This window comes from Epargyreus clarus, unplaced genomic scaffold (assembly GCF_041222505.1).
Source record: "Epargyreus clarus isolate Ecla_fem2 unplaced genomic scaffold, WU_Ecla_fem_2.2 ptg000008l, whole genome shotgun sequence".
Taxonomy (NCBI): domain Eukaryota; kingdom Metazoa; phylum Arthropoda; class Insecta; order Lepidoptera; family Hesperiidae; genus Epargyreus; species Epargyreus clarus.
The window spans coordinates 2,132,171-2,158,210 of record NW_027332216.1 but is presented as its reverse complement, the minus strand read 5'-3'; the positions used below and the strand labels follow the sequence as shown (position 1 = coordinate 2,158,210).

Sequence of the window (26,040 nt, the reverse complement as noted above, 5' to 3'; positions counted from 1 at the left end):
TGAGTTTTCAAAACATCCCACAATTGTACGCTACGTTTACTCAATCCAATATTCTGTTCCGTTTTCTTCAGTAGACTAAGTAAACGTAACAATAAGTGCTCAAGTCTTTCTGTCTGCCTCACACGTTCGCAAAAAAGAGAGACAAAACATATAGCGCCAGTTTGTCAATTTAGACATTTAATATTACGTTACTGACACTATAGTTCTGATACAATCCGCTAGGGGCGCTGATTGGAATTTGTATGGGCCAATACGTAAACAAATACCAAAACAGTCATATTTGTCAAAACGTAAAAACTCATCGTAAGGGTACTGGGCTCGAAGAGTTTTGTAAGAATAAGCTAAATATTGTATTCAACTGTGGCATTTTATGCGATCTTATTTTGGTAAATCTTTTGTAGATACCCTCGAACAAATATACCAAATATCGATATCATGAGACGAGGGGTGGCGGATAGGTGATATTTGTCGCTCATTTTTTATCCAACCCTATTGTCTCGTTTTCTATTCTTGTAGCGAATACAATACACGTTGTTATTATATTTTATTGTATTGAAAATGTAGCCTTCAGTGAGAAGATATTGTAATAATGTCTATAATGAAGTATGTTCAAAAATATTTCTTTTCGATCTACCTAGTGATGAATTCCGGATCTACATATGTAACAGCTTTAAATAATAATCGTACCGTAATCATATTGTTCTTCAATAATGAAACCTAGCGTCAAGGTAGAAATTTTACTTGATGTAAAATAGTCGAACATTTTAAGAAGTAGCTAATGCGTTGGCTTTTTTGAAAAAGAGTTCTTTTTGAACATTTTTGAAAAGCCCCGTGTCATAGCGCTCTGAGAATATGATGGTTCTTTTTAGACAATTTCTACACTCATAGCTCCACACTAGGATTGCGTGTGTCGTGCGTGCCATGGACTTACGAAATTCATCATTCAGATATCTGTTTGACCGGGGATCCAACCCGGGATTCTTTCGCGTCAGACCGGTAAGTTACGCGGTAAATAGCGGTTTAGTAAATTGTTGCTATTTCTCATACCTATCTTTATATATATATATATATATATATTTCTTATGTGCGTGTGTATGTCACTGAACTCCTCCTAAACTACTGGACTGGTTTTGATTAAATTTGTTGTGTGTGTTCAAAAGGACTTGAGAATGGTTTAGATTCACAATTTAGTCCGTGGGAAAAGGTTTTTGTGCATGAGCCCATGAAGGTTTCTGAGTTAGTACAACTAATTTTCGACAGTGGCGCAAATTTTCAGTTATACGTATGTCATGTTACTTTTATTAAAACGCGGGCGAAGCCGCGGACACTACTAGTATATTAATATATTACATACCTATATAGTTGTCAGGACATACTCAATCAGATTCTATATTAAAATTAATAAGTATAATATTAATAATTGTGTGGATATTTTATAATTTAAATAATACCGTTGCATAAATAATGTATCTGGTTGCATAAATTTAATTACGCGCGAATTGTATAATTATTGCAATGACAACAAAGCGTATTTTACACGTTGTCCAATTAAATAACGGCATTTTGTATTTTATGTAGCAGGATTCGGGTTAAATATGTATAATGTACTGTCGATTAAATTCAATATATTATTATCGGGAAATAAGGATTATAAGCATTAATTTTATATATAATGGAAGCTTTAAATGCGCTTACAGTTAAACTGATGTTAAGTGATCATATATGATGATGAGCATTATTATGATACAACATTTAACATGTTTTATCACCAATGTTTACTAGGAACGCCTTTCACCCTTTAACTGTTATAGGTATATAAGGTAAAAATAGATGTGGCGGCGGTCCCACAGTAGTTTAACTAGTGGGATTCTAGCACTTTTAAAATTGGCTGGCTGACAATTCTCCTTTTTTTGTTAACGAGGGGAAACCTTCAAAAAGTACCCGGTACCGTGGCTGATAGTTCTCCAAGTATGTAATCAACCTTACATAAGATAATTTTCCTGTCTGAGGTCAGTCAATAAATGCGTTGCTACCCCTGAGACTTAGTTCTCAGACATTGTGAAATATTGATCTTTGGTAGCCCAAAAATGGATAGATGGATTATCAATATCCGGCGTAAACAATCAACAATTACTGCTAATTCTTTATCACAAGTACACATGTCTAAACCAGCGCCTTTGCAGATCCCGAGCGTCTGTCATTCCATTATAAGCTTACAAGACGCCCTGTCTCCGTACATCCACAATACTGTCATATTTTTTCAGCTAATCTCGTTTGTTATTTGGTGACGTGGCTGACGTTGACAAAGATTGGAAGGGGTGGGATTTATGACGTGCAGGGGTTAAGTTATTGGGCTGTGCTTTGTATGTTATAAATTTTTAGTTCAAAATTGATTTTGATAATAATGGCTTGTTATGGCGGGTTATTAGTCCCGATCATCATTGGTTAGTATGCCCTATTTGTCTTTATATTTTGACTTTTTTTTATTATACTTGTAGCAAAAAAGTATGCAGTTCACATGATAGTAACATGATAATATTTAATCAATTATTTCTGCCTAATACAAATTGTCTTTCAATCTTTGATAGGAATCATTGGAAAGATTATTATAACGAGCGTAAAGAAATCATCAATTATCGCTTAATGCTATCACAAGTGTACATGGTTGACGTCAGTTGTTAATAATCAAACTATCGAATGAATACCTACAAAAAACCGAAATTAAACAAGTTATAATATGGAGAATTTGTCAAATGTCGATTTTTTGGTCAAACATTTGATAGATTGATTATCAATAACCGGTGTAAAAATCATCAATTAACTCTTTATCACAAGTACACATGTCTAAATCAGCGCCTTTGCAGATCCCGAGCGACTGTCATTCCATTATAAGCTTACAAGACGGCCCGTCTCCGTACATCCACAATACTGTCATATTTTTTCAGCTAATCTCGTTTGTTATTTGGTGACGTGGCTGACGTTGACAAAGATTGGAAGGGGTGGGATTTATGACGTGCAGGGGTTAAGTTACGGGGTTGTCTTTCGTATGTTATAAATTTTTAGTTCAAAACGTATATGTTGTAATGTCTGGTTATGGCTGAATATCAGTCGAAATATTTGATTAGTATACCCCATTTGTGACGTATTATTTTTAAGACTTTTATATAATATAGAAGAAGTAAACAAGGTAGCCGTCCACGTGAGGGTAAGTTGCCACTGCCAGTCACGTGTATCTATAATCCCCAGATTAGAAGTCCCCATTGCATAATTCAAACCTGTGGTTGGCCAAAGATGCTATACTTCCCCTGAGGACTAAATTGGAGCACCTCGGCTAATTATGTCTCCTTTACCACATACTTCAAATCTGAACTCAGCAGCGCTTATTCCTACCATTTTTACATGGAAATAGGTGTGGCGGTGGTATCTCCGAAGTCGATATGGGTCTATCACCTTCAAATACAAAGTTGGAATGCCTAATACGTCCGTGTAAAGTAGTTATTTCTTAAGGAAAATCTAGTATATCTTCACTTACACAATGTTTATTATTTTTCCCGGCGTGAATTCTTAAAAATCACTCAACGTAAGCAGATGCGGAAAATGTCTCATTTTAGGCTCACGTATTCAATTTGATATGCAAATCCATGGAAATTCTCACGAAGTCTTTAACATTTCGAGACGTGACTCATATATCAACGTGGATATATAATAGGGTGTTCTGAAGAATATATGTGAGATATGTAAAGGTGAAAATGTTTGGAGGTGGTAGAACCATGCATAGTTTGACGTTTAATAGCAGCTCAGCCTTATTTCTGCTTAATAACAGTTTTAAGCACCGCTGTCTTCTGGTTTGAAATGTGTGGCAAGGTAAATATTGTACTGTTATAAGCATTTGACAGATTTATTCAGGGGTAGCAACAAATCTTTAATCCTATCTAACGTTCACTCCCATAAATTATTTTCATTTTAACGCAGGGACTGTAGTACATATTTTTTGATTTAAAATTCTACGTCATTTTTTAAATGTTTATCAAAATGAAATTACTTAGTTGATTTAAAAGTCAAACAGATGAAAATTAAAAAACGTTACTGTTTTTAATATGAACACATAAACGCCTAGGGCCTGGAATCGAATCTAGAACTGGCAGTAGACAATATAGAATTTCAAGTTACACAAACAGCGGCAAAATGGCATGAGACGTAGAATCGCTAATACGCTCACATAACGACATCACATCAACACGACTTAATGAAAGAGAACAAACGTAAGGCATACATAAATCAGGTGTAGCAAGGCAAATTCAGCTTAATACCAGACCAAATTGAAAAGACTCTCCCACCTTATCAATTTACCTAACGAAGTGCACGCCCTAATTCAGCCGAGTTGGCACATCTCCAAAACTGTCGCGACTCTGTTGCTTAGTGCCGAAATTATAAGGTGACCTACTTGCTACCGGAAATGTGCTTATGCGCAGCTAAATTGAGTTTGCCTATTAATTTGGTGTAATTTTGTCAGGCAATGGGAAATTCATATTTCCCGTAGGCATGTGAGCATCTGTGCCAGCTTCGATATCTAGGGCGATCTCTTTTGAATTACTTACCGAAGGGGTATTTACTTAGTAAGTTTTACAATAACCAATTTATGAAAATGAAAAAAAAATGGTAAAGAAGACCTCCCACCGGGCAAGGTGATTATACCTGTGAAGCGTCATGTTCCGAAAGTCTTAGTTCGAAAATTCTATATAAATGCAATGTATGGAGAAAACTTCAATAGCGCGATTCAGAAATTCCACTGACGCCATCACTCGACAGTATGTCCAATCGAAATTCATTTATTTCGGTTTTTGGACATTTTCCGAATTATCTATTGAACCTTAATATACAATTTCATTTTCACAATGCATTTTCATAATTAATGATATTTTTACGCTCATAAATTGAACCTAACTTTGTTAATATTTTATAATATGTCTGTGTTCTAACCAAACTTCAATTCACATTTGAAAAATTTCTTTAACAACCCAAAAAAATGCTATATATCAATACGCACGGTTGTGTGTCCACCAAATTCTATTAAGTATATGTCCGTGTACCGATATTTTCTTTTAAAGCACGAATAAGTTACCTTATAGGCAATATAGTTGGCATCGGTGAACCAAAATTTCAAACTCCACTACCTTGGCAAGAGCCCTGAGAAGTATTAGCTCAATAAATCGATTGGTTTAACCCGGCGCCACCCAAGACCCTGTATATGATTCATAACCCAATAAAAAGACACAACGGCTTAAGGCACGTGTCTCATTGTATTATTACAAACTTTTTTTTATATAATATAGGAGTAGCAGACGAGCATGCAGCCCACTTGATGGTAAGTGGCTACTGCCGCCCATGAACATCTGTAATCAAACCCAAGTTAGGATTAGATATTCCTACCTGAGGTCGGCCACAGATGCACCGCTATCCCTGAGGACTAAGCTGGAGCGCCTCGGAAAAGTCTGTCTCCCTTACCACACCGTTCAAAACGGAACACAGCAGCGCCTAACACTGCTGTTATTAGGTAGAAATAGGTGTAATTTATAGTAATAAAATTTGTAAATGTCATCTCTATGAACATTATCGTATTACCGAATTTCTGTTACCGCTTCTTTCCCAAGAACAAAATTTGCAAAGCAGCGGTAGTTCAATGACGTAGAAAAATAGTTTCGAAAATAATTTTAATAAAATATTTTGCTTCCAAAATGTATTCACTTTCAAAGTGCTTTGACTTTAATATTTTTAAATCGTTCTTTTATTTTATTCGCTTAACTTTCGTTTGTAGTGTGATAAGGGACTAAGATACGACCTCGGCTCAGTTCAAAACATTCAAGTCGGGAAGCTGGCGAAGCTCCAGATTAAGAAGTTTAAGTCCAATAATTATAATTTACGGAATCGGACATAGTTTTAAGGTAATCGTACTTAGTACTGAGTCCAATGATGTTATCTTGATACTTGTGTATAAGTAGACTTGTTTGTTAGTAGTAATGTGGATTCTCTAGAAGGTAATATTACTTATACATTTTGATACTAGAGTATTAAGTAGTAAGTGGCCTTCGAAACATAGTCTAACTAGACTATGCTCATAATAACATGGCTAAGACATAATTATAAGAGTTTTGGTTTTACTATTTGAATAAGTTACTTTATATATGTGGATCTATTGAACCGTAAAAGATACTTTTAGTTTTAGATTAATATTTCTCTTACTACTGAGTTATTTTTTTTAATATAGGAGTAGCAGACGAGCATGCAGTCCACCTGATGGTAAGAGGCTACTGCCGCCCATGGACATCTGTAATAAACTCTAGAAAGGATTAGATATTACTACTTGAGGTCGACCACATTTGCGCCGCTACCCCTGAAGACTTAGCTGGAACGCCTCAAAAAAGTATATCTCCAAAAGTTCTTGTACAATACTAAAAAATGATGGTACGGAATTCTCTCTTGTGGCCAATTATTAAAAAAAAATTAGATCCTGCGAAAAATAAAAAAAAAAAAACAGTTTAGGTGATGGGTCGCAGAATGTAAAGTACAAAAGAAAACAAAGGGAGGTTCTAGCCTCCCTTGAATATGTAGATATGGAATGTAAGCAACTGAAGTGTGTGATGAATGATAATGAATGTCAAGCGTGCGTGAAAAGATTAATGAATTGAGGGGAGCATAGACGTTGGCAAGATTGTATTCTTGATACATCGTATGTTACGGTTTTAAGGTGCTAGAACCTTCATGTTTCGATTCTGTACCCTTACCATGAGATTTTACGATTTGACAATATAACTGTTTTGGTATTTGTTTACGTATTTGCCCATACAAATTCCAATCAGCTCCCCTAGCGCATTGTATCAGAACTAAAGTGTCAGTAACGTAACATTAAATTGACAAAATTGTGCTTTATGTACTGTCTTTTTTTTCGCGAACATGTGAGGGAGACAAAAAGTTCATCGACACTTGAGCACTTACTTATTATTACGTTTACTCAGTGGTGCGCTTTCGACAACTAATTCTACTGAAGTAAACAGTATAATGTAGGAACAGAATAATGGATTGAGTAAACGTTACATAAAAATGTGGGATGTTTCGAAAACACATGATAAGGGTACTGATATAAAGCCATTTGAGATAAGTTGATAAGATTTTACGAGTTTCTGACGATATATCGTTTGCTACGAGCTGACATCCTGGGTTTTAAGGTTAGAACCCTTCGTGTTAGAACCTTCTGTGGTTCAATTCCTATGTATATCTGCCTAATAACAGTGTTAAGCGGTGATGTCTTCTGATTTGAAGGGTGTGGTACGGGAGACATTTTCGAGGCGTTCCAGCTTAGTATTATTTTTGAACGTCAACGTAATCTACCATAAAAATACACACATGTACTGTGTGGGTTATATACCTTAAATTTAGAAAACTTGATACACCTTGCCACACAATAACTCTCCATAATACTTCTAATGTACACCCCATTATTCCACGAGTCACCTCTTGGAAGCCTCGGCTCGTTAGACATGGCACTCAGCTCCGAAAGGGGATACTTTGAGAACAACTGTCTGTCAGAATCAATTTTCTGAAACTAGAGATGGGCATGACGACAGGCGGAATAAATTTCGGGTGTCGCTTCCCTAATATGAGGAAGCGACTAGTATTTTATCTGTTGCAACTTTTATTTGGATTTTCCAAAGAAGTTTATTTGTTGCCACTATTTTTGTATTTTCCAAAGAATTTTATTTGCATTTTTTTTTATTTCCTCGTGCTGGTCACAGGTTTTTATCATCTGGGGAAGTCTAGTGTAAACTCTAAAATTATTTCAATGTGGATTAGTGGTAGAAGAAATTATTTATTTATTAATATAGAAATAGCGATCAAGCTTGTAGTCCACCTAATGATAACTGGCCACTACCGTAGCTTATATATTTGTAATCAACCCCAGATAAGATAATACTTCTACCTGAGATTGGCCACAGATGCGTAGCTACAGGTAAGTTTCTTACTAAATATGTTAAGGGAAAAATTGTGAGAGGTTTCATTAGATCTTGCTCCATCGTAAAAAGTAGACGGACCGGCATTCCACTGGGCACACAATATCGAGAAATATTTCAGTCATGGTTCATTATGTGAATGTAATGTAAATCAAAAATATTTTATTCAAAGTAGATTATTTACAGAACTCTGTTTCAACGTCAATATCAATGTATCTAGTGCTCTGCACAAACTGTTTTGTTATGGAGAAGGAGCGGCAAAGGAACTCCATAACACACATGTTTTAAATAAATGTTATTAACAATGAGAAACTTAACTTATCGGTAACTAACTTATATACACATAACTTAATTACTTAGTTATTATCGCTCAGTTATTACAAGTAAACACACGATTCGGAATCTTCGTTTCTAAAAGGCGTCTCTCCAAAAATTCCATCTTATATTTAAGGCGTGGAATTCTAACCTCAGAGTCTGACGTAAGACGAGAAACGGGCTACAATTTGTAGCACCATTCTCCCACAGCTCTGTAAGACGACACTTTGAGTACAACTGCCTGTTAGAATCAATTTTCTACTAAATATAGAGAAGGGTATGACGACAGACTTAACTACTTGTTTCACTCACGACATGTAGCGATAAGCTATACTTACGAGTATTAGAAACATTTCATAACAAAATTTAATACGTAATTTCACACCGTCACATGAAAACGACAAGGTTATTATTATTTAAAAAAGAACTAGGTTATTAACTTAAAAGACAATTATAATTGAATATGTAGATAAATATAGCATAGTTATAGCTTTAGCATATATGCTTCAAAATCACAAATATCTAAGTGGTTAGAATGTTATAATCATCATCTTTATCAACCCATTGCTGGGCACCTCCTCTCCTTATCTCCTCTCAGAATAATAAAAATTGGGCCATAAGCAAATGATAATAAATTTTTAATACTTTTTTTTTTATTTATTAGAGAAAACAAACAATAACATTTTTTTTTTTTTACCTTAATACTGACATAACTTTGTGAGAAATCCTGGTATGTGAACCTCGGACCCCTCGATCGAGAGACTTAACCACTGGAATGTCTTCGCTAGAAACTTATATATAAGAAGAATAGTAGAATTTATTCCTTAAGAATTTCGTAACATAACGCTGTAACGTTTTCAAGAGGCGTCGACTCGTTACCTCGTACACAACCTTGAACAACATTAGCTGTACAACACTAGTACGTCGGAATCAATTTTCTACCCGAAACAGAGTAGGGTACACGTAGGCGTTATATTACCTGGGTTAAGGACTTGTCTCCTTGTGAACTTGTAAGAGATATTGTAGTTAAGATAAAATAGGCTATTGCTTCAACTTATAGACTAACGCTATGTTTCTTACATTATTAACGTAGATTATAAAATATTCTAAATCATCTTAATAGGATTATTAAAACAGACACCACCTTTTAATGAAAATGTAATGTAATGTAAGGTAAAAATAATTATAGCTCTATTCGGAAGCTATTATCGTCATCTATTTCAAGCCTCAAACAGTTTTAGCTTAACATCGGCTATAATATGAGATATCATCTGCATCATCTTCAGCTTCAGGTGGAGCCCTATTCTATATGGAGCTGGTTACAGAAGTCCATAAGCAATAGTAACAACCACCCCGTAAAACACAGCATGCTGCTTTTTTTTTAGTTAGTAGAAAATACTTAGATATCAGAAATCAGAAATCAAAATACTTAAAAGAAACTCACTACAAAATTATTTCGACACCACTAAAATTCATAACCAAGTCTACACGCACGGCAGTACGCCCACCAAAGTTCAGGAACTCTTTCATTAATTGTTGTTGATTCATTTTATTATGTAACGGGACCCGTACGGACGGGACGGGGAGTACCCGTTACATAATAAAATGTCTCAATTCCGCGATAATTTTAGTCTAAAATCATATGTTGTTGATTCGTTTTGCGTTTCTCGTAGACGGTGCAACATGGCCTTAAACAATATAGTTAAGACATACGCTTAACATGTTATATATAAATTTAATGGAACACTCCTCTTTGTTGTCGCAGCACTTAGGTCTCGACAGAACCTACTCCTTCCGCCTCGTGCCTGCAATATTAATGATTTAGCGGGTGTATTGAAAATTGCAATGTACGACGTTTTTTTATATTATAGGAGTAGCAAAGCATGCAGTCCACCTGACGGTAAGTGGCTACTGCTGCCCATGGACGTCTGTAACCCCAGATTGGATTAGATATTCCTACCTGAGGTCGGCCACAGATGCGCCGCTACCCCTGAGGACTAAGCTGGAACGCCTCGGAAAATTACGTCTCCCTTACCTCACGTTTCAAGCCAGAACACAGAAGCGTGTAACACTGCTGTTATGAGGCAGAAATAGGTGTGGCGGTGGTGCCGCCACAGTCGAACCATAAAGGGTCTAGCTTCAAAACATGTAACAAATTTAATGGAACACTCCACTTTGTTGTCGCAGCACTTAGGTCTCGACAGAACCTACGCCTTCCGCTTCATGCCTGCAATATTAACGATTTAACGGGTGTATTGAAAATTGTAATGTACGACGTTTTAGAGGCTATTGACTTATGTGTGCGGATTTATGTGTACAATAAGTTGATAGGGTGAAATTAATAGATATTCGACACTCACAGTGGGTATCATAGACACACATAGAATACAGAAATAGAAACATAATTTCATCTTAAAGATATCTGTCTGGTCGACGTCGAACCCGGGACCCTCTGCGCCCCAGACCGGTATGGACTTAAGTTGGATAAAGGGGTCATTGCTTTGCATTGGATTATTTTAGACATTACAATTTATTCTTTAACATTCTTTATTTTTTCACGACATTCTGTTTGTAATTTAACTTAATAATAATTGTATTTTTAATTCATAGCTCTATATACTCATTTGTTAAAATTTGCATGTTGTCGTCGCCTATAATTGTCCTGGCACTTAGACTTATACCTACTTGAGTTTGTTTAATATTTAATGCACTAGTGTATGTTGGCGTTTCAATAAATAAATATATAAATACTTCTAACGGCGAAGTTGAAACACTTTGAAACTTTAAAACTTGTCGCGAAGTACGTTTATTTCTTGACAGAACGTCGTATAAAAACAATTTTAGGGGAGGTGGAAGGGAATTTTCTACTTCAATGCTATAAATAATCCTAACCAAGACCCTGACCTTATTTGCAATGGACAATTGGAGTTTTTAGTAAATAATAGTAAGCTCAAAATTAATTTAATTTCTGTTTCTTCAAAGTAAGCTCAAACTTAATCATATCATATATTTGACTTGTTGGTACATATGTGTGCTCAAAATAGTCACAACTCATTTATTTTCCATATACAGTCAACATAAAGTACTAACTGCACAAGTGCGCGTACATTGTCTCGAGGGCGCATTAGCTGCGTGCAGTGATAAATTGTTTGAGCCGCACGAGTGTAGCAGATAAGCATTTATGGGTTGCTTCCCGTGATTGATATGTTTTGTTCTTGAGATTTATCTGTTCTTACGGGCAAGTTACGTGTTTTTGCATAATTACGTTCTTATGTACGTTTGCTGATCCGGCAAACGTTGTGTTGCCATATAAATAAAAAATGTTAAGGGTGAACAACCCTTATTACTTAGGGGTATGAAAAATAGATAGTAGCCGATTCGCAGACCTACTGGATATGCATATAAAATTTGGTGAAAATCGGTAAAGTCATTTCGGAGGAGTACGGTAACTAACATTGTGACACGAGAATTTTATATATAAGATGAATGATTATGTTGTCAAGTTCTTAAAATCGACCGACGACCAACTACGGTAGCTGGCGATAGTGTGTTAGTTACAATACACACTGTTCCTTCCTTTTCTTGTAATTTTCCTTTGATTGATGCACTTCTGAGAATAACGTTTAACTTAAATTAAACATTAGATGGTACTAGAGAGTTAGCCAGTGATAAATAGTTCCTTGCAATATTACAAGATGTTCCACGTAAGTAATAATTATAGTTATGATAAACAATAGTTTGTATGTTTTTATTTTTGTAAAGTAATATTATTTTAGTAATTTCTTTTTCTATAAATTACTATTTAAATACAACAAAAGGAACAAAATGTATGTTGTATTTTGTCTTTTCTTGCACTAAGTAATTTCTTAGGATTTCTTTTTTATTTATGTGTACTTTGTTTCGTTGCGTACTTTAATTTCCGTTTGTGTACTTTAATTGCCGTGACTGGTTCACGTTTCCGGAGGTGTGTTTTGGTAAAGAATAAATTCGCTCACATACCGCAGTAGCTAATATTGCAACTAGTATTTTTGGGCGGTTTGGAGAAATTTAAATGTGCCAATAAAAACAAAATCTAAAATGACGACTTTTGTAACTTTTCCACCAATACATTGTAGACAGGAGCATGGAAATTTTACATTAATTTTAATATTTTTGTTATGTATTTTTTAATTGTAACTATGATAATAGTTAACATAGACAAAAACAAATGTACTTTTCAGTAATATTTATTCTTATTAAAGTAATTCTTATTAAAATTAAGGTGGTAGAATCCTTTGTGGTACCTATTTCTGCCTAATAACAACAGTGTTAGGCGCTGCTGTGTTCCGTTTTGAAGGGTGCGGTAAGGGAGACAAACTTTTTTGAGGCGTTCCAGCTTAGTCCTCATCTAGTAGCGGCGCATCTGTGCCCGACCTCAGGTAGGATATCTAATCCTATCTGGGGTTGATTGCAGGTGTCCATGGGCGGCAGTAGCCACTTATCAGGTGGACTGCATGCTCGTCTGCTACTCCTATATTAAAAAAAAACATAGCATAGCATGAAAAACTTTAACATAGAATCTACAGCTGCTATTTAGTGATAAATTGTTTATGTCATTTCGCACGCGATATTCCGCTTGTTACAAATGCGAATGTAACAAATGAGCGTTACGGGTTGTTTCGCCGTGATTGATGCGTGTTTTGTTTCTTGTTGAATCCATCTGCTGTCTCTTTAGAATCCGTCTGCTGTCTGTTGAATCCATCTTCTTCGGCTAATTGCTTTGCAGTTTATTCGGTTACCTATCAATGTATATTGTTTCTTTGCAGTTTTTCCTGATTAATGTGTCTTATATGATTGATGCGTGTATTTTCAGTGAAATATGTCTTGTTTGTATATTTTTTTACGTTATGCTCTGATTTAATAAATTTAAGGAATGCTTGATCGGGATTGATGTAATTGATTACTTTCTTCTATTCTTTTTTTTATCGATTTTATTTATCTGTATTATATAAGTACATAATATAATTTACATGTTCGCAATTTGTTGTAGCAGTATGTGGTGCGCTATCACCACGGTATGATTACGTATTTCCTGTGGCATAATATTAAAATATAACTAGACATATCGCTCTTCACAGTTATAATATTTTAACATTTATGAAAATATTCGCAACAAACGCGTAAAATATTCAATGCAATATGCTTCTGTGTTGAAAATTCGAATTTGAAATATTTGCATAATTATGAAAGCCGTGCAAATATTTTCAACCTACATAATTGAATGGATAAATATTTATCTGAATTATTGAAAACAATGTTACTGATTGTTTAAATATTTTTTTTACCTATTGTTTAAGTAGAACAATCAACTAATCCTATAAATATATATTTGACGACCCGTGTGGCGGAGCGGCCACCATACCGGTCTGACGCGCAAAGGGTCCCGGGTTCGATCCCCGGCCAGACAGAAATCTAAATGATGAATTTAGATTTTTGTGTCTGGGTGTTTGTGTATTTGTCTATGTGTGTGTCCATGGCACCCACGACACTGGGAATCCTAGTGTGGGGCTGTAAGTGTAGAAAGCGTTAAAAAAATATCACACATACATAAGTCCCGTCATCGTCAGTCCATAATTGTCCCACTACTGGGCACGGGTCTCCTCTCAGATTGAAATTTTTTGGGCCATAGTCCACCGCGCAGGCCATGTGCGAATTGGTAGACTCCACAAACCCTTGTATTTTTTTTCAAACTTCTGATTTTTCGACGTTATGTGCGTATTAAAAATAATTATCATTTGCTTAAACGACGAAGAAAAATGGCGATGCTTGTCTGCTACTCCTACATCATTATAAAAAAAAAATATTCGCAAAAAAGAGAGACAAAACATAAAGCGTCATTTTGTCAATTAAGACATTTAATGTTACATTGCTGACACTATAGTTCTGATACAATCCGCTAGGGGCACTGATTAGAAATTGTATGGGCAAGTACGTAAACAAATACCAAAACAGTCATATTTGTCAAAACGTAAAAACTCATGGTAAGGGTACAGTAGTGAGACAGTAGTGGTTTAACGATTTTTCATTAGGTAATTGAGCTGAATCGATTAATAAAGTATCATTATGTAAATATTCAGCAGGTTTAATAATTTGAAATTATATTTTACCAATTAACCAGTCAATACCAAATTTGAGCTAAATATTTAACTATAAATTATAACGAATATATTTATACTTATAACTAGCTTTCAGGCAATCGTTATTAATATTCAGTTCATTTATTTTAGAATGACAAAACCATGCTAATTGTTTATTTCTGATTAATAGACTAATATATGAATCAGAACACGTGCTCTGTGTGTTTGAAGTTTATTTATAATTATTGTGTATAACATTTTCAGTCTGTAATTAAATATTGCCAGAACACTATTTAGTTTTGAAGGTGGTAAAACCCTTTGTGGTTCGACTCCGGCGGCACCACCGCCACACCTTTTTCTGCCTTATAACAGCAGTGTTAAGCCCTGCTGTGTTCTGGTTTGAAGGGTGTGGTAAGGGAGACAGACTTTTCCGAGGCGTTCCAGCTTAGTTCTCAGGGGTAGCGGCGCATCTGCAGCCGACCTCAGGTAGGAATATCTAATCCTATCTGGGGTTGATTACAGATGTCCATCGGCGGCAGTAGCCACTTACCATCAGGTGGATTGCATGCTCGTCTACTACTCCTATATTATAAAAAAAACACAACATCTGTGTGCTTAGTCTATTCTTTGTTATCCCAGATAAATAATAACGTTTTATATGTTATGCAATATATTTATATGTTTGCATGGCCGGAGATCGAAATCAGTCTTGGTTGCTGGAAATTCCTATGTGTATATTGTACACAAACAAAAAAGTACACAAACACCCACGACCACAAAAATCTAATTTAATCATTCATACTTACATGGCCGGGGATCGAACCCGGATATATTCTCCCTGTACGGTGAACGAATCTTTTTCTCTTTTATTTCGGGGCTTTCAGCTGTCGGCGAACATTTTTGTGACACTTCGTGGCGTGACGTCACGTTTCCAAATATTTCCTGTTACCTTCATTTCTCGCGGATCTTTTGAAGATATTTTCGGTATCATTGTTTGCTCTTCTATTTGTTCGGGAATATTGTGAAAATTAGAGATGCTACGTCAATGTGTTGTGATATTCAAAATATATTTTTGGTTGTTGATAACGATATTTCCTTTCTGATATTTTAAGTTTGTGCGTTTACTGATTATCTATATCATATTTTTTTTTAAAACTAAATATGATAGTCTATATGTAGAAGATGATTATAATGATGTATTTAATTTTTAATTAAGAGAAATTGGATATAAATACGATAAATTCTATATATGCATGGTGAGAATATAATCATGTAATTAATTTTAGGGGAGATTAGGTTTAGTGTCTTTATTTTAAAAGTGTAGTTAATTAGTAAAACTGTATATTTTGTACCTAGTAAGTATTGCAAAGATTTTCTATGATTTTATTACATAAAACAAATAATGAAATACTTGTTTTTAAGTAAATATTTGTGTGAGTCAAAATATTATCACATTTAGTAGTCGATCTCTAGCAGAATATGTTCCATTCGCCGTCATCTTTACTATTGTAATCTTTGTCAAACATTCCGGTCACGAACCTCGAAGGGCGCGTGAAAGATAAAGCAGGGACTAGATTTCCCTTTGCTACGTTTGCTACTAAAACGGACAAATTGAGTAAATTTTGATTTATTGATCATTCTTAAAGATTTATTTAAAATTATTTTTAAATATTTCTAGATATAGAAATATTAGTAAAAACGTAAAAATTGTATCAGCCTATAAATACTTTAAAAGGGAAATACGTAAAATTAATGACTTATAATTTTCATAAAATACAGTCTTAAGACTGTAATTTATTTGCTTTCTTGCTATAAATAAAAGAATTAAACAAAAGAAAAAGCGAATGTTTGGCGAAATATGTTCCATTCGGCTTCACCTTTACCGTTGTAATCTTTGCCAAACACATTCCGGTCACGAACCTCGAAGGGCGCGTGAAAGATAACGCAGGGACTAGATTTCCCTTTGTGCTCGCTACATTTGCTATTAAAACGGGCGAAACTTATCTTTTGATTTTGTGACAGTTTCAAAAAGATTTGGATTTAGCACAAACATAAATAATTCTTGATATATTAAGTTATGAAAATATAATAAAATAAGTAGTTATTTTATTAATTTTTTAAACTAAAGTTTTTGAACTAAAGTTAAAACACGAAACTAAGTATCTGATTTGAAAGTGTACTTATTTAGCCCGTGAACCTTCGAACACTATTACCTATTAACTTTCATAACTTTTTGTTAGTTAAGATCATTCAACATAATACATACAACGTACATAATATCTGATAGCTTTTGATATCTTTTATCTTAGAAGATATTGATGTAATAGCTTGATCTAAGTTCAAGTGCCACATGTAAAAAAAAACATCAAAATATTTTTGCAACTTTACAAATGTCCATTTAGCCTTTACTGTTTCTTAGTTTTTAGGACTTTCTCACTCCAATATACTTCCTTATCAGGACACCCTCTATACATTCTTTTATCTATGACAAGTGGATTCCGGTCACGAATACCTCAGCCCGCGTGAACGGACAGACAGATAACAGTTCCCTAGATTTGTTTTCGTTACGTTTCGTTACGATTGCTACTCGAATGGAAACAACGATAAGCTTTGAATTGTTGTAATTGAAATGACAAAAGGTTTTAAGTGCTTTTAATAAAAACGGGGTTGGGAAGTAACTTTTGTGGCTTGACTCTAAAGACACACCCAAATTTATGTATTCTCTACACTAATATTTAAAAAGAGGAAAACTTTGTTTGTATGTTTGTTTGTAATGAATAGGCTCAAAAACTACTGGACCGATTTTAAAAATTCTTTCACCATTCAAAAGCTACATTATCCACGAGTAACATAGGTTATATTATATATGAAATATATTTGATAAATAGATTATGAGGCGGTACAAAGTTTGCCGGGTCAGGTAGTCCTAAATGAGATGAAAGTAACCGACCTTATGGTATGCGGCACGTAGACATCTGTAATCAACCCCAGATAAGATTCCTTCCTGAGGTTGAACACATATGCATTGTTATCCCTCAGGATAAAGTTGGAATGCCTCGGATATGTACCTATGTCTCTTTATGGGTACTCTTCCTTACCTTTTCCTACAAATAGGAACACTGCAGCGTTTAAAAATACTGATATTAAGCAGAAATAGGTGTAGTAAGGGAGACATACTTTCCTGAAACGTTCCAGCTTAGTCCTTAGGGGTAACGGCGCAACTGTGGCCAACCTCATGTGGGAATCAATCCTATCTGGGGTTGATTATAGATGTCCATGGGCGGCAGTAGCCACTTACCATCAGATAGACTGAATGCTCGTCTGCTACTTCTATATTAAAAATAGGTATCGCGTTTTCCTTTCATAGTCTAACCTCAGAGGATTCTAGCACCAAAATACCCATATTTCTGTACTGGATCCTGTGTTCCACGTCTTTGTATTCATAGTACCAGCAAAAGTCAATTACTATCTCTATAATAAACTTGAAAACACTTCCTCTCAAGCCAGATTCTCTAGCATACGCCATTGTTGAACGCCGCACGCGGGTTTAGTGTTTAATGCAATTGCACGAAGGCCTATATTCGCAGGAAGTGGGTACGAGGCAATTTCCTGGGCGTCACACAGTGAGTGAAACGTGACGGCAATATATTAGACACTGTTCTGATTTATGAAAAGTCGAAACTGTTTTTTGTTTGTATGCGTGTTTCCTTGTATGAACGACAAAACAAACAAATATCAGTTATTTATTTTTTAAGAACCCTATAGTGAAACGGAAAATATCGATATACCTTTGTATTTTAGGGTTACCTTTGTATTTTAGGGTACATAAAAAGTAAAATAGTCCCTGTTACTAAACGCTGTCTGTCCGCCTGACCATCTGTTCGAATCGCAAAGCGTATCTCTTAAACCATAAAAAAATTTACACTTGTAATCGCCTTACAGGGAACCGCTATCTTTCAGCAGTTTTCGTTTTATCTACTGAATCGTAGACAGCAATTTTCAAAATGTATAATAATAAATTCTAAAAATAAAAGAGTGAAAATTTGGCGGTACGGAACCCTCCGTGTACATGCGTGAATTCGACTCACACTTGTCCAATAATTAATTTTAAATTTGTTAAAATACACCCAAATAAAATTACATTTTAGCTTTAGTTCAGAAAATCTAAATGATTATAAACAATTCTCAACAAACAGAATATTTGGAACATTTTCGTCCTAAATTAAGTTTATTTACAGTACGAATACTAACTTCGAAAACATTACAACACATGAGTAGATAACGGTTTTTGGTTTAAAAGTAAAAATAATTTAAAATTCGAAGTCATGAAAAATTCATAGCAACTCGAAACTTTGAGCATCGCTTGCCAGTTTTATTTAAAGTTTACGGTTTTGTTCAAATAGAATTGAATTAATATCATACGAATGTTTCAAGTTGTGTTGGAGTTTTCGGAATTCCCAATTCCCGTTTAGTAATATGATAATATACGTAACAATTGTTTCTCTTGGAAACAATTTTTAAAGTAACTCGATAATATACTGAAAGGTAGACGCAATATGGTTTGATAGGGGAGGTATCAACCGCCATACAAATTTTTTGTAGCAGGAAAAGAGTTCTGCTTTTCGGTAGAAGGGCTTAGATGCTGGCTGATTTAGATATATAACCATCTCAGTTCCCAGAAGTGGCGATGCATCTTGGATCGGCTTCATGAACCAGTTTTGGTCAGACCATTTACGGCAGTTTACTTCAGGTGATTCAAGTTCGTTTGCTACTCCAATCTTTTTAAAAAGAAACACTGATATAGTGGTCGATAAACTCACCTAAATATTCTAGGTTCGAACCGATTAGTGAAAATGAAAATATTAAGCCCGCACTTCAATATTCTACAATTCATAATATATGAAGGCAAACTGTTGTTCTAAGGCGGAAATAGATGTGGCGGTGTTGTTTCCGCTATTGAATCATGAAGAGTTCAATCACCTTTAAACATAACTATAAACATTTGTTGTTGGTAAGCTCACTATGGGGCCTCTTCTCCCAATCAGAACAGACTCCACGGAATTGCTTTAAAATGGCTTTTAAATGGAGTTTTTATTTAAATATTAGTATTAGAGTTATAATTTAAATGTAGCAAATATCCTTGCAGTCAACTTGATTGTTAGATGTCACTGTTACCTTAGTCGCCTGTTGACATGCGTATTAGATGTCTATTATCAATCCCAGATAGGAGTAGATTTCTACCTAAGCTCGGCAAAATTAGTTTTCCTACAGAAATCCTAAACTATCTACAGTCCTACATGAATACTAAAGTTAGCAACTATTATCTTAAAGTTTCTAAGTCAGTTGATCAGTTCCACACAATGGCTGACCATGATATATTCTCGCTAACTAACCTACTTCTTGTCACTAACTTGTGTCAGTGACAATGAAAGACGGTAGTGTCACTTACAAGTTTAGTCCATTCAGCATGTCTTCAGCAGTTATGGTTGTAAATTACTGGAATATAATAAATTTCAAAGATGTAAGTAATACGAATGTTTTATTTGTTTGAAACAAATATTTTTCGAACAGTAATAGTGAACTGTAAACTTTTTGATGACAGATTTAAAGATTTTCTTACAAATTGACCCTAAGTAGTATTAACGATTTTAATATTATAAAAAATCGATATTATTCTGAAAAACAAAGCTTATGTCACTACTGCAACGAATCCACGACACATCATACGTTTCAACTACTGTGCGTGCCAAAGATTATGACACACATGTGCTGGAAAATATTACCTTCTGAAGTAAAATAAAATTGTCCCCTAAGGGCCAAATAGAAGATGAAAGTTTGTCCCCACGCAGATATTCTCGAAGCACTAACCATTTATAACGCACAGTCAATTTATCGTGGCGCTCGTGCTGGTTTAGAACTGTAATTGTTCGCGTGTGATTAATCGCCACTGCAACTAAACTTGTTGGAAAAATAGCTGCGGGATGATATTTTGTAGTTTTCACGCGGTGTGCACGTGTTTCGGTTGTGAAGTTGCTTGGTGTCTATTTATTTGTTTTTATTAATTAAAGTAACAAATATGGTCTTATACCAAACAAGCATAGCCTAGTGGTTGGAACTCGGTCTCTCAAGCGAGCGGTCTGAGATTCAAATCTCAGATTTTTCAAATTTAAGTGCGCATTAGAAATTATTACCACTTGCATTAATGGTATAATGAAGGATAACATCGCGAGGAAACCTGTATACCGGAGAATTTAAAAAAAATCTCAAAATCTCAAGTGTGTGAAGTGTACTAATAGATCCCTGGGTATGACATAATCCTTCTCGCATAATCATATTCGTGTACAAAAATACATTTGATTCTTGTTTTGAAAATACCAATGATATTACAAATGCGTTTCTACATTGAAGACTAAGGGAGGCAACCTACGAGCGATAGAGAGCTAATGTATCAGCAACAGATCATGCCAGTGTTCGTCGTCGAAAGTCGCCGACTGTCGCTGCTTATCGTTGGCGGTGTTATATATTTGAAATAAATTGATTACAATGGAAAAATAGATTGATGGTAGAGAAATGTTAATTATAACAATTTTAATATAATTTACCTAAACCTTAATAATTTGCTTTATGATAATTCAGGCTATTAACAAAAAATTCACCTATTTCACTTTTGACACTTTTGACAATTTTGGTAAAGAGGTACATGTTTAGTACTTTATCAAACCACTTGTAAGGCACCCTACCTTTGACAAGGGTAACAACTGGTATTCAATGATAACCAGTGTCGACTTAACGTGTCCTTCAGAGCACGGAAGCGTGTATAAAATTTAGCTATTTACGATCAGCCATTTAATTTCCTACCATGCCTGACGTTGCTCAACTTTGTAGATCAGTTGATCGTATGTGCCGTGTGTTGTGTGTGCCATGAAGACACACGATACATGAATACATAAACACCTAGAATAAAAGTTCCTCATTTACATGTCTGGCCGGGGATCAAACCCGGAACCTACTGTGTGTCAAACCGGTATGGCGTGATGTCACGTGAGTCGTCAGATCTACACAGGATGGAGGGATATGTTCCCTTCATACTTGCCTTTGTCTGGCTGGCGGATTCATTGGATAAAATTGGATCAGTAGTTTTCAGAAAATCACAGACACACATTTACGTATATATATAAACATATATATACATACATACATAGCGGTCGAATACAGAACGTTCTTTTTTGAAGTCGGGTAAAAATATACAGACTTGCAGAATTAACCGAGATAAGTATATTTCGTAGAATGAGTGTGTACTTATTGTGTACTTATGTGTTATGTGTATAACACATACGTGTGTCAACGTCGTGTCAGATGATAGGAAAATGACACATTTGAGTATATTGAAAAGAAAAACAATTTTCGTTGAATTTATACGATATCTTCAACAATAGCGCCCATAAGTGAGAATCCTAATATAAGAACGTTGCTCATTTATTTTTAATCTATTCCAAGTATCACAGATAAATTTATAAGAAATATAACACAAAAGATTAGTACCGACACTTAGAAAGAGATTTTATCTTACAAACAAGTTATATTTAGCGTAAGAATTTATTTTGATAACGTCTTTCAGAACAATGGCATGACGCCAGTTATAAATAACGTTCTTTTTTGAAGAGGTATTCATGTTTTGGACAAAAGCTACAAAAAGTCATAATAAGTATCAATTCTTGTAATAATTCATTCAACTTCGAAATAAAGTTTAAAAATTACGAGTTCAAAACATATTATTGATACTTTAGAAGAGATATACAAAAATAATTTTAAACTGTTTTTAAAATGAAAATGAATCGAAATATGAATAAAGAAAGATAAGTCTGAAAAATATCATCAAGATTTCATATCAAAAATCTATATGGACTATAGTATTTATTTCAATTGGAAGTGGCTCGCGACGTTATCAATGTCATTGAATGAGTGTATTCATTGCTATTAACCTACTGAGTATTATCGAGTCCAATTTACACAAATAACTCATACACGCACACAAACACACACGCAAAGATACACACACATAAATAAGGAGAATTGACATGACACAAAATTGTGATAATATGTATTGTGTTAGAGATGTAATATATAAAATGTATAATACTACTAAATACATAAATAAATTACCTCGTAGCTAAATATCATAATATTAAATTTTGGTTTTAGGGAGACTATTTTAATATGTGTAACAGGCATAAAAATCTATATTGTTCTACTAGCTGACCCGAAAAAATGATAAGGGTGAACAACCCTTATTATTTAGGGGGATAAAAAATAGATGTGTAGGCCGATTCTCATAGATACCGGATAAGCACAAAAAATTTCATCAAAATCGGTCAAGCCGTTTCGGAGGAGTATGGCAACGTAAACTGTGACACGAGAATTTTAAATATTAGATATTATATCGTTTATTATTGCCATGATAATATATATAGTTATTCCTTTAGCATGTAGTAATATTCATCATAATAACGACGTGGTTCCAATAAATAACAGCTCAATGAAGTATGCATTTGGTAATTTACTTTAAACACCATACTTAATCCTATCAAAAACCGATTACAATACATATTTCATTAAGTTTATAATGATGTAAACATACAGTGACTTAAATTGTAATTCAGTGAATAAATATTCCGATTATTATATTTAAATTCCATACTTTTACGCTACTATATTTGAAAAACATCTTTATCACAAGTCGTAAATTCCCGTCCAAAACATTAAAAGCCTATAGTCAACAAACCACAACAATGATACCACAGAAACGTTTCACACAGAAAAACCAACGAAGACAATCGCGCCTTTGTTCCGCAAATAAAGCAAAACCAATACTGGCTGTCCGTAACGAAATAAATTATTAATATCTATTACTGACCTGTTTTGGCCGGGTTACCGGCAACTGCACACACGTAACAGAGTATAAAAACCGCCCTCCAATCCATCTTGACGCACAAAACCGTCACTGAACAGTAAAGTTGTGGGAATTTATTTGCTTGTGTCACATTTTTCGGTCACTATTTATTCGAACATAGCGCACGTAGCGCGTAGCACCGTAGCGGCGTAGACGTCCGCTCGGCTCTGTAGCGCCCAGACAACTGAGGCTCCGTTTGCTACGAGACTCCGAGTTGCTGTTATTGATTCTTTTAAATGTTATTTTTGGCGATTTTACATGATACATAGTGGGCTACGAGATTCCTACGAATTAGAACTTAAAAAATATATTTTTTAATTCTATAATTATTTTATTCGCTAGATTTATAAAACATAGTAAAATATTATAATTATATATGGTTTTATAAAAATAAAATAGAAGCGAATATTATTAAAATGATTTCTGTGACTTTTACTTTTACTGTGACATATGTTGTTATTAACTAAAATAAAATCTATTTATCTAACCCTATAAAAAACGCTTTCTGTAAGAAAAAATCAGGCTAAATATATAACTTCTTAATCTCAAAATAAATAAGTAAGTGCAAATCAAAAGTAAACACTCAGTACGTACGTTATTTATAATGAACAAGAACAAGAAGTTGCGGAAACTCATTCCGCAAGCGAATGCGATTCACAATTTCTGCACGTCGCCGGTGCATTTTTAATTAAATAAACTCCAAATGTTCCCCCACTTAGTTTATTTTTGAGGAATAAGTGCAGCGCTCGAGAGATTATTTTAATGTCCGCGACTTTTAAGAAATGAGAAACTCGCGTTACTTAACTTATTTACTTAGTTTTATTTTGATTTTGTCAAACCAGTGTCAGCTTGCATGAACTAAGATCACTCTAGTTATTCGAGGAATTCTTTGCGACACTCATGATTTTTCCAAAACATATGTTTATTGAATATAATACTTTTCCAAACTAAATAATCATGAAGTTTTTTCTTTCAAGAACACATAGGGTTGACTTCTCTTACATAAGTCTGTAAGAATAGTAAAAGAAGTCAATTATTCAATACAACGTCACGAGTTTCTGATGCCTGCACACCTGAGAAATCTTAAAAAAATCTCAAAGGCTTGTGAAACCTAACAATACTTGACTTGGTTAGCGCGAAAGACCTGATCGTTCTCACTTTGATGAGACCCGTGCCCAGCAGTGAGACAGTAATGGGTTGACGACGATATATTATGTATGTATAATGTATAAAAATTTTGAAACAAGCCTGACACTGAAAGATACTGAAATCCCGCTGAATATACTGAAATAAGTAAATATTCAGCTCTTTATCTCGAATGAACAGTCGCTTTTTACATTTGTTTAATTACTTTTAGTTGAATTTTATTATTTTTACAGACATTTCAGTAACAAAGTTTAAGGTCGAAGAACTCAGAAAGAAGGCATCGCTGCTACTAATATTTTTCGTACAGAAAGTTTTAAATTCTGCTTTTGTTAGGTGCTACTGTATTCTGTTTTTAAGGATGTGATACTACAGATAAACTTATAATTACTATTCGTAAAAACGACATTATCTGAAAATAAAACATAGCTAGATCGATTTATAGCCACCCAAGCCCCCTAGATAGATATACAAGAATTGCACGTATAAAGGTATAAGATAGATTAGAAGGTGGTACAACCTTTTGTGGTTCAATTCCGAAGGAAATACCAAATACGTATTGATGGCTGAAAAAGCACTGTGTTCTATATCTTTATCCAAGGCGTTATGACTTAATCATCAGTGGACATATCGGTGGCCGACTTCAGGTAGGATTTTAATCTTATCTAGGATTGTTTGTCCCTGTAGTTCCGGGACTAGAATAGGGCTACGGTATCCCCTGCCTGTCGTAAGAGGCGACTAAAAGGGGGCTTCCGGGGTTGCGGGCGGCAAGAGTGGGAGCTCGAACCGTCCAGTATGCTACTCCGGGAAGGACGGCGGTATGTGTGGTCGCATACCGTCGTAATCACCAGATGTTGTGGGAGGAGCGAACGCTTCCCTAGGGCAGAGCCCGATTCGGGCATCGCGCTTGGAGGACTCCCGTTGTGTTCCGTTGGAGATCCCGGAGTTCTCCAACAAGCGCCGAGGACGGCCACCGGTGGGGTTTTAGTGCGGTAAAAATCCTACATAACCCGACGTCGCTCCCACGTCGTCGGGTACCATTTGAAGGTTTCCCCCTCGAAAAGAAAAAAAGAAAAAAAAAAGGATTGACCGTCCATAAGTGGCAGTGGTCCTTTCCATCAGGTCGACGACATGTTCATTAATTATTTTTATTAATTCTTGAAGGTTCGACTCCGGTGGCACCACCGCCACAACTATTTCTGCCCCATAACAACAGTGTTAAATACTGCTGTGTTTTGGTTTGAAGGGTGTGGTAAGGGAGACATTCTTTTCTTTCTTTCTTTTCTTTTCCGAGGCGTTCCAGCTTAGTCCTCAAGGGTAGCGGCGCATCTGTGACCGACCTTAGGTAGGAATATCTAATCCTATCTGGGGTTGATTACAGATGTCCATGTGCGGCAGTAGCCACTTACCATCAGGTAGACTGCATGCTCGTCTGCTACTCCTATATTATAAAAAAATATATATTAGTCTTATAAATTGAAGAAGTATTTTCTGCCTAAAGATGACTTAA

At 35.0% G+C, this 26,040-nt stretch overlaps 1 protein-coding gene across 1 annotated transcript in view; it reads right to left on the bottom strand.

Moving 5' to 3' along the window:
* Positions 1–23,556, bottom strand: part of LOC140744100 (uncharacterized) — a 132,788-nt gene extending 109,232 nt beyond the window's left edge. The window contains exon 1 of the mRNA XM_073075569.1: positions 23,352–23,556. Within this exon, the coding sequence (XP_072931670.1) occupies positions 23,352–23,418 (67 nt within the window). The 5' untranslated portion in view covers positions 23,419–23,556. The remainder of the gene's footprint in view (positions 1–23,351) is intronic.
* Positions 23,557–26,040: the final 2,484 nt, after the last annotated feature.